Source organism: Ovis canadensis, chromosome 7 (assembly GCF_042477335.2).
Source record: "Ovis canadensis isolate MfBH-ARS-UI-01 breed Bighorn chromosome 7, ARS-UI_OviCan_v2, whole genome shotgun sequence".
Lineage (NCBI taxonomy): Eukaryota > Metazoa > Chordata > Mammalia > Artiodactyla > Bovidae > Ovis > Ovis canadensis.
Window position 1 is genome coordinate 98,230,723 of NC_091251.1, and position 14,067 is coordinate 98,244,789.

Consider the following 14,067-nt stretch of genomic DNA (forward strand, 5'->3'; position numbering starts at 1 on the left):
CTGCAAGGGCTCTCTGAGGACTATTCAGCTCTGCCAGCTGCTCTTGTCTTGATCTCAATACAGACAGACAGACAGACATGCACACGTGCACAGCCAAGCGCGTGCATGTGCACACGCACACAATATGAAACTCCTAAGGACTGACGGGCTTCCCCGATGTCTCAGTGGTAAAGAATCTGCCTGCAACGCAGGAGATACAGGAGACCCAGGTTCGGTCCCTGAGTCAGGAAGATCCCCTGGAGAAAGAAGGGCATAGCAACCCATTCCAGTATTCTTGCCTGGAGAATCTCGTGGATAGGAAAGCCTGGTGGGCTCCAGACCACAGGGTCACAGAGTCGGGCATGACTGTGACTGAGCACCGTGCAAAGACTGAGAGAGCCCATCAGGAGCTTCAGCATCGAGCTCTGCCTGAGCACGTGCTTTGTCGTGAGCGACAGAGCGCCAGGAACTTGGACTTCTCGGCCCCGTGGTGTTTACCAGGCCATCCTGCAGCTCTCTGCAGATCCAAGAGCTCTAAGTGGGAAAAGAGGAGTTTGTGATGCCCACGACCTTGGCTGAGCCATGGAGTGATCAGGTGCAGACAGGAAATGGAGGAAGAGCAGACCTGTTGAGAGATGAGGCTAGAAGAGCGGTTGGTATTAGACTGGAGCTCCAGGACTGAAGGGAGTGGGATGGAATGGGGTTGGTATAGGGAGCCTTGAAAGCCTCTGGGGACATGGCCTGTTCCCAGCAGCGAGGGGGAAGTCATCCAGGCAGATAATGTGTTAGCTGGAGGAGAGACGGGCTAGGAGATCTTTGGAGTGGTCCTGGAGGCAACCCACCATGGGTGCCTCTGCTGAGGTTACGTGGGCTGGAGCACCTCAGAGGCTATTGCCCCAAAACACGGCCCCTCGGGAGCCAGCTGGCTGTCTTTCACCCCCTCCTGGCCTCTCCAAGGCTCCTTGACAGCAGAAAAAAATTCATAGCCATTGATTTTGTAATTAACAGTTTATCAATGCCATCAATACAGACTCGCTGATAGATTGCAAAGAAATTAATCTTGCAATGTTATTTTATTTCATTTTCAGTCGAAGGCAACTGCCAATTTTGGCCTCCTTGGGGAGGGTGGGGTGATGGGGAGAGGAAGCTGGCAGGAGGCATGGGGTCTGGATGGACAGGTCACAGTCTTACAGGGACCATGCTCTGAAATCAGCCAAGAGTGTAGGAATGGAGCCAGGTTTCTCCCCCAACTGCCAAAAGGAAGAGTCCTCACTGCCTTAGCAACAAGGAGCAGAACAGTGGGGGGAGTCTCAGGTATGAGGCCAGCCCCACAAAGGCATCTCCTGCCTTGTGAGTTCTCAAAGTAATGAGAATGATGACATTTATTAGTTGCTTACTAAGTGCCTGATGACAAGCTAGCTCATTTAGACCCCAGCTGTGAGGTCTGTGCACCCTCAGATGCTCCATTTCACGGACAAGGAAACAATCTCAGAGAGCCTAAGTGACTTGGCCAAAGTCACACAGCATCTAAGGCTCCAGGGTCTCATCCACCTCACTCTAATGCTGTTCTCATAAGAGAAAGAGGCAGGACCTGTGGAGGCATGGGCTGAGTGCGGGGGCCACAAGGTCAGAGGGCATCACTGGGGCCAGCCAGTTTGTACAGCTGCCCTCAGCAGTCTGGTAACTAAACAAACACAGCATAGAAAGAAAAAAAAATTGGCAAACACAGCATGCAAAGAATTGCCCTGTTCCTTTGAGGAATTTGGGAAACTTGCTCAGCCTTCCTTGGTGACCCACCCCGAGCTTCCAGTTCACTTGACCCACATGCACCCTTACCCTCCCAACTTGGACAGGCCTTGGATGCTGCACTTCAGGGTGGAGGCTCAATATCTTTAAGGAATATCAGAAGAAGGCAGGTTTATTCTTCCAGAGGCCAGGGAGTGGGCTCCACTTTGCTTTGACTTGGACCCACCTGTAACCCAGCCATCCACCGGCACCTCCTTGCCCCTCTGAGATTTAGGTAAATTTCATTTGGAATTCATGGCCAGAGTCCAAAGCCCTCCCCAGGATTTTCTAGAACTCCCAATAGCATCTCCCCTCTTTGTGCCTTACCTGTCCAGCCATGCTATCTCAGTTCCCCCATACACCCCACCTCAGGGCAACCAGATGCAGAACTCAGCCCCTTTACCTGTGTACATACAACTGTAACAACTATTCTGTAAGGTTAGTGAGTGCACTGAAGACTTGAGCTGGTGCCTAGTGGCAGCAGTAACAATAAAGTCATGATGATGACTATAATGGTGATGATGGCAGTGATATGACTGATCACATCATATGACTGATAAGCTGATATCATGATGCTGATAAGATGCTGATGGCAATGATGGAGGTGATGGTGGTGGTGGTGATGATGGAGGTGATATGGCAGTGGTGATAAACTGATGATCATGATGGTGATAAGTCGATGGTGGTGATAAGATGGTGATGGTGGTGGTCATTTATGGTGGTGATTGTGGTTATGGTGGTGGCGGTGGTGATGGTGGTGGTGATATGACAGGGGTGATAAGCTGACGATTGTGATGGTATAAGATGATGGTGGTGGTGGTGATGGTCATGGTGATGATGGTACCATAGCTGGGCACTATGGTACCATAGTTGTGACAAGTACTGTTTTAAGCCCTTGATGGGTATTAACTCATTTAGCCTCTCAAGGTAGATCTAGCTATTATGGCCTTTCGCAAATGAGGAACATGAGGTGCAGACAAATGAAACAACTTGCTGAAAGTCATAGAGCTAGGGAGTGAGGGGTCGAGATCACAATTCCACCACTTTGGCGCCAGAGTCTCCCCCCCCCACCTCCCGCCCCCACCTCTGGGGCAAACCCTTCACGGCTCATGTTCAAACCCTTCACTGCCACCTCCTGGTGGTTATCTAAGAAAAGTCCTCCATAGACACAGATCTCTCCTTGGGTGTGAACCCCAGCTCCGTCACTGGCCTCGGAGACTTCAGACCGGCAGCTTAACCTTTCTGAGCCTGGGTTTGTCTCTGTAATGTGAGGGTCTGGAAGGCTCTGAAAGCAGTGATGGGGGCCCGCTACGCCCGGGGCTGCGCTCCGCAGTCGTCCCGCTGATGCCCACCCCACTGTGTCCGCAGATTCCATGTACATCGAGGATTTGGAGGCGGTCCAGAAGCTGCAGGACCTGCTGCACGAGGCGCTGCAGGACTACGAGCTGAGCCAGCGCCACGAGGAGCCGCGGAGGACGGGCAAGTTGCTGCTGACGCTGCCCCTGCTCCGGCAGACGGCCGCCAAGGCAGTGCAGCACTTCTACAGCGTCAAACTGCAAGGCAAGGTGCCCATGCACAAACTCTTCCTGGAGATGCTGGAGGCCAAGGTCTGATGGCCCGGCCCACGGAAGGACTCCCGCCCAAGGACAGACGGATGGACCGACGCGAACACCTCCATAGCCACCAGCCTCAACATTCAAGTCCTGTATCATGGCCGTGAGCCGTCGCGGCGGAAGGGGCTCCTCGCCTCCTGGCTGTGTGCAGAGTCCCGGGTGCTGGAGGGGCGGGGGGTATGGGGATGGAAAGGCAGGTGCGGGGCTCATCTGTAACTGGCTCTTTTTTTTTTTTTCATTTGGTATGTTGTGTTTTTTTCCTCCGCCGCGGGCAATGCCGAGGCCTGGGCCAGAGCTGACTCCTCCCTGAGGTTGGAGACCACCAAGGAGGAAAGGCAACTTCTCCCCACCTGATCACCAGGAGGCCACACATACATTTCGTAACCACTTCTCCGACATCCCTCCCACCCCCTCAGCCTCCTCCCACCGCCTGGGCGGGGAGTGTTTAGTGCCGAGGACTCTGGCATACTCAGGCAGGGGTATACCTTCGGAGGCTTTCCTCTCCCAGAAAGCAGGTACTTTCTTCCAGAGGCCCTGCCTACTCTGAGGTTCTGCCCCTCAGGAGGTCCCACGCCTTCAGCAGTCCAGACGGCTTCCTCCCTCCATCCTTCACCTAGGCTCCCAGGCCAGCCCAGCTCACCATCAGGGGACTAGTCGCCAGAGCTCATAGATTTTCCTAGTCACCCCGCCCCCTTGGTGCGCCCCCCACCCACTTTCCACTGCTGCCCCAGGGTCCCCTTCCTCTCTCCCCTCCAAACCCCACTGCGACTTCCTGCCCGACCTCAGAGCTCACCCCCACTGTGGGTTCCACCAGCCAAGACTTCAGGGCCCACAGGTGGGGACGGTGCTGGCTCAGAGCAGAGCAGGGTCCAAGACACCACGCCCCAGCGGCCCCTCTTCTGTGGGCTTCTCCCGCTCCCTGGGGGCAGTGGGGCAGGTGGGCCTGGGGAACTGAGGGATATGCAGGGACCTGGCCCCTCCGAGGGCACCCTGGGCACCTGATTCTAGGCTGGCAGCTCTAGTAGGACCCAGGTGGGATAGGGAGAGGCCCAGACCAAGCTTTGCTGAGCACAGAAAGGCCCAGAAGCAGAGATGAGCAGACAAGGGAACTCTGAAGACAGGGCTCCACAGAGGTCACCAGCCTGACTGATCAGTGGACACCAGGATGCCCCCTCCCTTGCCTTCCAAAGGGCAGGGTGAGCCAGTGCTGCAGGAGGGTTTGCACCTGCCATCCTTGGACTAAGGAGGTATAGCATAGCTCCCCGGGTGCACTTAGATGCCAGCTTTCTGGCAGGACACCCTCACCCCCTACCAGTCCATCAGGCTGTTGCGTAAGGTACCAACCACCCCAGTTTGCCCAGGACCCGTTTTGGCATTGAGAGTCTATTTCCCAGGAAACCCTCCAGTCCTGGCCAAATGGGAACAGTGGGTCATCCATTTCTGTGACCGGCTATGAAAGTTCATTATAACCCACTCGGACTGGGGGGAGGGCAACTTGAACACACCATCTGGGGCTCATGGGGTTGGCTGAGAGCAGTTTAGAGGACCTCCCATGGCTGAAGGAGTTTCAGACATCCATCCAATCAGCTGTCTTCTAAAGCAGGGATCAGAGCAATCCTGCCAGGGATGCTTTACTGGGGAGTCCAACACATTCTACCCCCGACCTCTCATCACTTTGAGAGGCAGGTAGTTCCCACCCACCCAGCCCCAGGATTAGGAGGCCAGGCGTCCTCCTCCACAGCCTCGCAGCCTTCTGAGGGAAGCAGCTACTGCTGGTTCCACCTCTCCACACCCAGACACAGCTCCTTCTGAACTTTTTCTGCCAGGATGTGCTAAGGTCACCCCAGGTGTGAGAGCTGGCTAAATCCCATCTGCTGCTTTCAGATACCTTCATGGAGAAAATGTCAGGGGTTCCAGGAGACTTCACAGACCAGCGAAGTATGCCCCCTCCCTTCTTTGTCTGTGGAATCCTCAAGGCCAGAGTCACTTGTCTGGCGACACTGGAATGATCCAGGGTGCTCCTAGCCTCCTGTGCAGTCTGATCGGGGCGGACAGATGCGCAGGTGCCTCTAAGGGACCAGGGGTAAAACCCAGGCCTACTTAGCTGTTGGGGGCCATTCACTGACATCTGACCTGGAGAGATGGGGGTCTGCACTGAGGATGACTCCCTTAGCCTCTCGCTGTGTTGTGTACTCAAGGAGGCGGGGAACAGAGGGTCACATCTCATCACCTCCGTTCTGTGTAGAGTCAATGCTCGAGTGTGAAGACCTGAGCTGTGAGCCGCTGCAGGGGCTAGTTCACAACTGGTCTTCACTGTCCATCTTTTCTAGAAAAAGCACCTCTGATTAACAGTGCAACAAGTGGTTTTGGGGCGGCAAAGGGCAGCTTTGCCTTGCCGGAGCGCATGCGTCTGCCAGTGTGCCGCGGTAGAGCCCCTTTATAGCAGAGGGGGGCATGGTCCTGATGGCTTGGTGCCACTGAGGTGGCTGCTGCTTTTACATTAAAAAACTCTCATGACAACAGGAAATGTACCAGGGATGATAAGTCTGTTCAGTGGGGAAGGCCCTGGTGCATACTAGATGGATCCATTGGCATTCAGATAAGAAGTTTATGGGCCAACTTCTTAGTTGAGAGCCTAGCCAGCTTTTGGGACCTCCCTGGGAAGTGGGGAGGAGGTTGGGGGGGTGACTTAGTGGAGGATGTGAAGCAAGGAGAGTTGAGGACACCCCATCCCCTCTAAACAGAACAAAACTGAAGTTTTCCCCCCAAATCCACTGTTCCTGGAAAATCTGTAAAGAGGACATAGCCCTTCTCAGTTGTACTCATGATACAGGTCATTGAAATGAACCAAGAAATAAAATGGAAAAAAAAAAAATCCAACCACGGAGAAGGTGGTATTGGCTGGGTTTTGTTTGGTGCCCGTGTCCCCACACTTTCTCGAGATTCTAGACTGGCTTTGGCACATGTGAACCTTGATAAGGGCTCACAGTTCTGGTTCAGAGGAAGCTTCAGTGATTCCCCAGGGCACAAGTTAAGAATCGAGTAGGAAGACCAGAGCAGGATGATGGGTGGGAGGCCGTGGCAGGGCCTTACAGAATCGAGTAGGAAGACCAGAGCAGGATGATGGGTGGGAGGCCGTGGCAGGGCCTTACAGGAGCCGGAGTTTGCACCTGTCCCCTGGGTCAGGGGCCACCCTTCCCTCCAGACTCCCCCCAGGCCCTCGAAGACAGAAGGCGGAGGAGGTTGTGGCAAGGGGACAGAGGCCCGTGCCCACGGAAGAGCACCAAAGAAAAGCACTATGTGGAGATTGTTTTATTTTCTAATAAGGATAATGTGGCTGGAATGGCTTCTTAAGATGTATATATTTTTTAAAATGACGGGTCCCTCATTGCATCACCCCCCTGTACGTACTCCCACCTCTGTATGTGTTCTCCCGAATGCCCTAGGAGTCTTCCCATCCTGGTCCCATGTATCTGGAATCTAATAAATAAGGAACAGCCTATCAAGAGAGTCTCTGAACACATTATCTTGGTTGGCGGGCTGTCCCCTGGACAGCACTGCCCGCAGGTCTCAGGCTGATGCTAGGAGAGGCCATCGGGAGAACCACCTTGGCCTCAGGGTTCTCTGGGGGTTCAAATGGGCATTAAAATGTGTTCAGTGGCAGTATTCAGGGATGTAAATTAAGTGGTCTGAAAATCCCGTCTACTTCTTTTCAGGCTTTGAAACAATAAGAGTGAGGCCCTTTATTATTTTCCTTAGTGTCAGAAAAATGGAGCGTCAGATGTATGTGAACCAGAAACAATCCATTGCCTTAGGACTTTGAAGTGCGTCTGTGTATGTATGCATATGACACCATGCAGAATGCCCTCCTGTTGTACCAGCGCACACTCAGGTCCTGTGAGAGGCAGAAGGAAGGGCCTGAAAGAAATCAAGAGGACTATATCAGGATGCTTTTTGTTGCGAGTAAAAACACCCCATCTTATATGGGCTCACTGGACCCATTGCATTGGATAGATGTGAAATCAATAAATGGGGGCAGGCATCAGGTAGGGTTTGATCCAGAGGTTCACATAGTCAGTAGAACGCTGGCTGTATGCCTCTGATTCTCTCAGTTCTGCCCGCTTCTGTCTGTATGCTTTGTCTTCACACTAGCCTCTTTAATAGTAACAAGAAGACTGCCAACTTTTTATTTTGCATCATGGGTAGAGAGGAAAAAAACATCTTCCTACAACCATGGAAAATATCTGGGCTTCATTCTGAATCCCAGTGAATTTTGTGCCTGTCCTCACTGTGACCATCTTAGGGTGGGGCCAGTCACGAACATCAATCTAGCAGCTTCACAAAAAGAATTGCTTTGAAGTCTAGGAGGCAACCAACCAACTACGATACCCACAGAACCCACACACCTAGACAGCTCAAGGTCTGATCAGCTTTCAGTGAGCAGTCAAGTTCCCTGAAGCTCTTGGAAGAGAAAAGACACAAGGCAGTCTTTGAATCAATGCCTAACAAGTCTTGAGCATGAAATGAGTTAAGTATTCATGGAAGTGAAGTACCTGATGTGGATTATTTTAGATAAATTCTCAATTCACCTACATCTGGTACATGTATACATGTATGTATACCCACGCCCGTCCCACACACAGCTGGTATTCATGCTACTACCTTAAGAAAAAACAGTTAAGAAAAACAGTCAGCCATAGCATTATATAATGTAATAAAAATAGAAATTTTTATTGGATTATATTTTAGGATTTTCTGTACTTCAGTTTGCCTAGATAATTGTGATCAGACTAGCTAATAGCTCATTTTTTTCATCCATTTATCTCTCTTCATTTGTCCTCCTAAATATCCCCGCTTTGTGTTAGCAAAGGATTTGGAGCATCAAAGGGGAAAAAAAAAAAACATAACTGAGGGTCATTCATTCATTCAACAAATATTTACTGAGGGTCTGTCCTGTGCCAGACACTTTTCTGGGCAAAGAGAGCACCTTAGTAAAGAGAAAAGGCACAATCTCTGTCTTCACAGTGCACACAGTCTAGTGGGAGGGAGAGAGAGACAATGAGCACAAAAAAATAACCAGGTTCTAAGTTGGTTAGGATGCGATAAGTCCCACGAGGGGAAAAGGACAGGCTGTGGAGGGGAGGCGTGGATGGAACAAGAAAAGGAAGTGGTGATATCATTTTAAAAGGAGTGGTCAGGGCAGCCTCACTGAGAATGTTTCAGTGAACAGTAAGTTGAAAGGTGAGGGTCCCGTGGGCATCTGTAGGAAGAACTCTCCAAGCAGAGGGACCAGCACGTACGAAGGCCCTGAGGCAGGAGTATGCCTGGTGTGCTCAGTGAACATCGAGAAAATGAGCGTGGTGGAAGGAATGGGAGAGGCTTGGGGGAAGGAGCACAAACCACTAGGGGGCTTGGGGCCACAGGAGGTGTGGCTTTCACTTTAAGTGGAAGATTTTGATTAAAGAAGAGCTATGATCTCATCTCAGCGGGACCCTTTGGCTGATGTGCTGATGACAGGTCAGAGAAGGACAAGAATGGAAGCAGAAAGACCAATTAGGAGACCACAGGTGGGGTGACCGTAGCTTAGACCAGGATAGGGGAAGAGCAGGGGCTAAGAAGTGCTTGGGTCTTGGATCCATTTTGAAGCCACCAGAATTTGGTGATAATGTTGTATATGGAGTGTGTGGGGGAAAGGGGAGACATATGTGATTTCAGAGATTCTAGCCCCAACAACTAGAAACAGCATTGTCATCCAATAAGGTGAGAATACTCAGAGAAGGCAACTCTAGGGGCTGGCTGGGAGAATTAACTCTGTTACTTTGAGAGGCCATTGAAGATCCAGGAGAGACATCAAGAAGGTGCCAGGTGTGGGGTTGGGTAAATAGGGAAAAAAGAATGTGCCTCCCTAGAGAGCAGATGTTAGCACTGACCATCTTCACCAGCCGTGAACTCTTTCTTTCATCTAGCCAACAGCCGCCTTCACTCTCTACCTAGCCTCAAAGGCAGTAGAGTAGAATTCATGTTAGAAACACAGATTTGGGGGAGCAGAAGGGACTTAGTAGTTACCATTTTATATCCCTATTGACAGTTGTGAGAAATGAGCCTAAATTATAATCTCAACCTTGAATCTCAAAAACTGTGGGGCGATGGACTGCTTGACTTGATTTAGACTAGAAGTTCGCAAATGGGGCCAATTTTGCCCCCAAGGGTATACCTGGCAATATTTGGAGACATCTTTCATAGCCACATCAGAGGCGCTACTGGTATCTCGGGTGCAAGCCAGGAATGCTGCTGGACATCACAGGTTGCAACAGGCCAGCCCCACAACAAAGGACAATCTGACCCCAAATGTCAAGAGTCCTGGGGTTGAGAAACCCTGACTTACATATATTCTGAGCATTATCAAGAAAAGAATAACCCAAGGGTTGCAGGGAACAGAATTTGGAGATGTCAACTATCATTCCCAAGCTCTTCCTGCCCCAAGATGCCACCTCTCCCTTACCTGGTCTTGCTCTGACCCCGACAGGTCTGTCCGGGGCAAGCATCCCACACTCTATGTGAACCGTTCCTACTCAGACTCAACCTAGAGGTGCGAGGAGAGAGGGCTTCAGTTCTGCAGTCTCTGCAGTCAGGCCGATCTGGTTGCCATTTACATGCAAGCATTTTTGGGGGAAGAAAGATAGCACCTATGGCTTCACGTCTGGAAGCAGTGGGGAGACTTTGTAGTACAGCGCGTGCTCCCTGTTTGAGGATGAAGAACAAAAACGTAGGTGCCTCCACCTCCTTTTCCTCTTGGCCCCACGTGACTCTCCCCATGACTGCCCTTACATATTTGGTGCTGTTTGTGGGCTTTCTCTTATCATTTCTTTCCCTGGCCTGGGATGGTCTGGGAACCTGGGGCATAGCCATTCAAAGTCCCATGTCTTATGGTTTGGAAGCCAAGTCTTCTCTACAAGAGGAAGGGTTAAGAGTCTGTAGAGACCTTTTTCCAACTTATTTTTCTCAGGAAGCTCTGCAACCATTTCCCTGCTTCTCAGCCCCAATCCTTAGCTCATCAGTGCAAAGATCTCACTGGCAACTGTCACAAGCCAAAGCCAGGGCACTGTGGCTCTCACTCAGCTACTGAAGAGTCTCTCCCCACCTCCCCTGTGGAGAAGATGGACCACAAAGGCCTCCCATCCCCTCTTCCCACAGATGCACATGACAAGCCCTACAGTCAAGTTTGGAGCAAGGCTGAGCCAGGGTCTGACATGAAGGAGAGAAGATTCCAGAGCAACACATGGGCCACACGGACTACACGAGGCCCCATTATCAAGACTCCTTATATTACATTTTCCAGATAAAGCCACAATACCACATTCAATGCCTGTTCTTGGGTCACTTCCAAAGAAACAACAGTCCAGCAACCACAAATAATTTTAAAAGTGACATTAGTCTTACCCTTGGCATACCCTTACTACCAGCAGCGAGATGTTAAATGATCAATGCATAGCAAAACTTCATCAGAAAGCTCTTTTTTTCATCTCTCTCTCTCTCTCCTAGGCAGCACCTGTGCACTCTGTCCCCACCCAGCTCCCCCAACTCAACCTTTGGGGTACCCCTTCTCAGCTGCCCCATCCCTGATTCAGCTCTTTGTTACCTAGATCAGCTCAGCCTCTCCAGTTTCTTTCCGCTTTCCTGCACAAGCTAAAGAGGACCTAGAAGCTGATCCAACAAACAAAGTCTCTTCCTGAGCAAAGGGCATGGGCAGAGTGCAGTGGAGGAAACTGAAAACCTCACCTCGTCGTATACTTCATTTTGCCTCGGATGCAAATTCACTTCACCCCCAAAGAACAGAAGCTACCTGGAATCCCAGAGAGCTGACCCCTTAAGCTGCCCTGAGGTTCCACTGTGCACTCTGTGGTTCCACAGACCCAGGAAGTGCCCTTCCAAGAACCCACCTCCATACTCAAAAGCCAGTGACTGTTTTAGGGGAACCACCCAGGAAGGCAAATCTTTTCTGATCCAGGGTGTACCATCTTTTCTTAGTGAGGCCTGACAAATTCTAGTGACTCTGGCCCCCTCTCTTTACTCATTCATCACCTGGCACAGGACTAGATTTTGGGGTATGGTGGGGACCCCTGGTTTAGCAGAGAAGATAGATATCGAACTAGTGGTTTATGAGGGCATCTTATCTAGGAGACTTTCAGCAACATATGAGCATGTGTAACAGGGGAACCAATCTGGTCTTTGGAGGAGCAGGGTTTGTATAAGTAACCATCCTTCAGGAGCAGGTAGAGACTGAGACCTATAGGAGAGGAGGAAGCCAGGTGACGTTGGGGAGAGCATTTCCAAGAGAGAGACATACACAGAGAGAGGTTGATATGCTCTGGGCTTGCCCGAGAAACTGGAAGAAGATCATTTGATTGGTTGGTTTAGTCGCTAAGTCATGCCCAGCTCTTGAGACCCCATGGTCTGTAACCTGCCAGGCTCTTCTGCCCATGGGATTCTCCAGGCAAGAATACTGGAGTGGGTTGCCATTTTCTTCTCCAGGGAATCTTCCCAACCCAAGAACTGAACCCAAGTCTCCCGCCTTTCAGGCAGATTCTTTACCCACTGAGCTATGAGGGATTGATTGATTAGTTGGTGGCAAAGGGGCAGAAGAGAGAAGGCTGGAAATCAGAGGGGCCAGACTGCACATGGCACGGTCAGCCTAGTTGAGGACATTGCTGTCTATCCCAGAACAAGTGGGAAAGTCTGGCAGCGTTCCAAGCAGGGAAGGGCTCTTGTCAGGTCTGTCTCTCCCACCTACAGATGGTGGGTCAAGCTTTCCGTCCTCCAGGGACCGATAATGGATGGACGTGAAGCACAGGCTTTGGATTCAGACTGGCCCAGGATCGGAAGTCCCTGCTCTGCTCTCACTGGCAGCGTGGTCACAGCTAGGCACCTCCCCTCCCATCTGCACAACGGAGCTTACCGTACCCTGTAAAGATGCTAACGGGTTACGTGTTCATGGGACCACAGCTATATCCCAAACAATTACACATGTTGCACTATTTGTCCCTCATGATGGGTCTTTGACGTGAATGCTGCTGCTCTCATGCTGTGGGTGACTAAAGCTCAGAAAGTTTCATCAGCTCGCATAAGGTCACAGAGCTCAGAGTGGAATCCAAGTCTGTATTGAGTTAACGCCTTCCCTGGTGGCTCAGCTGGTAAAGAATCTACCTGCAATGCGGGAGACCTGGGTTCAATCCCTAGGTTGGGAAGATGCCTTGAAGAAGGGAATGGCTACCCACTCCAGTATTCTGGCCTGGAGAATTCCATGGACTGTGTAGTCCATGGGGTCGCAAAGAGTCAGACACGACTGAGTGACTTTCACTTTTCACTGTATTGAGTGCAATTAAAATCTCTCCTCTTAACCACCACACCATATTTCAGACTAATTATTTAAGGGTCAGATATATAGCAGGCACTCAGCGAGTGTCCTTTCCCCGATCTCTCCCACATCAGGGAGCCACAAGACCTCACAGAAGCCATGTGAACCACAGATGTCTGCTCCCTCCCCTACCAGGGCCAGCTTGCTGCCCGTCCAGGTCAGCTCACTAATATTCAGTATTTCCAGCTGGACAGGGGGGCTTCCTCTGTGCTATGCAGCCGACGTGTACGATCACAATGGGGCCTCTGGGAGCCTTGCTTTGCCAGTTAAGTGACTTTGCCCAAAATCACGCCCCATGTAGGTCACTGAGCTGGAGTGATGTTGCTGGCCTTCCAACCACATTGTGTGTGTGTGAACGTGTGTTAGTCGCTCAGTCGTGTCCGACTCTTTTTGACCCCAGGCACTGTAGCTGCCAGACTCCTCTTTCCATGGAATTCTCCAGGCAAGAATACTGAGTGGGTAGCCATTCCCTTCCCCAGGGGATCTTCCTGACCCAGGGATCAAACCCAGGTCTTCTGCTTTGCAGGCAGATTCTTTTCCATCTGAGCTACCAGGGAGGCCATACCACTAGGGACAAAATTCCAGGAATTTCATACCTGGTTCTTTTCCACCTGGCTTTGACAAATTTCAGCCTAGCCTCATGGGCCAATATTGGAGGGATATTCCTATCATCATCCTAAAGGTCCCTGGATGGAAGGGATAGACTCATTTATCAGAGGAAAAGCCTTGGTTATATGCTATTAGCGGTCAGAGCTTAGACAGAAGGGATCTTATGTCCCCAAATAAAACACAGAGGGTCTGAGGGTACCCTGGGAGGTGGAGGTGGACAGGGATGCAGGGGGCAGGTATTTTGTGTCCCTTGAATCACGCCTGGTGTGTGGTTGGTTCTGTCTAAGGTCACTTTCCTGGTCACAGGTCTCCTGCAGCGTGGACATGGGGAGGGGCTGCCAGTGTCTGGCATGGAGGAGGAGATGGGCGGTCCCTGTCTGGCCCTTCATCCTATGTCCTCTGCATCCTATGACACGAGTAATCCCCTGCTCCACACCAGGGTCACTACCAGGAGGGTGGGGTTGGGGAGGGGAGTAAACAGGAGACCAGTAGAGGAAAGGGACCTGGGACAGATGTGAAAAGTAAGTACTGTGCCCCCCTTCCCCCCCAAAAAAGAATTTGACTCGGAGGAAATGTTCCTGGAAGGAGACAAAGCTCCCCCAGCTTTCTCTGGAAATTGCTTTGTTTAAAATGCAAAGTGCAGATGTGTTTAGATGACATCTCAAC

General features: G+C 51.2%; 1 protein-coding gene across 2 annotated transcripts in view; it reads left to right on the forward strand.

The window, feature by feature from the left end:
- ESRRB (estrogen related receptor beta) overlaps positions 1 to 6,883 on the forward strand; it is a 187,557-nt gene extending 180,674 nt beyond the window's left edge. For both annotated transcript variants that reach the window (XM_069597139.1, XM_069597140.1), the window contains exon 7: positions 3,133 to 6,883. In XM_069597139.1, coding sequence (XP_069453240.1) covers positions 3,133 to 3,377 — 245 coding nt within the window. In that variant the 3' untranslated portion in view covers positions 3,378 to 6,883. The remainder of the gene's footprint in view (positions 1 to 3,132) is intronic.
- Positions 6,884 to 14,067: the final 7,184 nt, after the last annotated feature.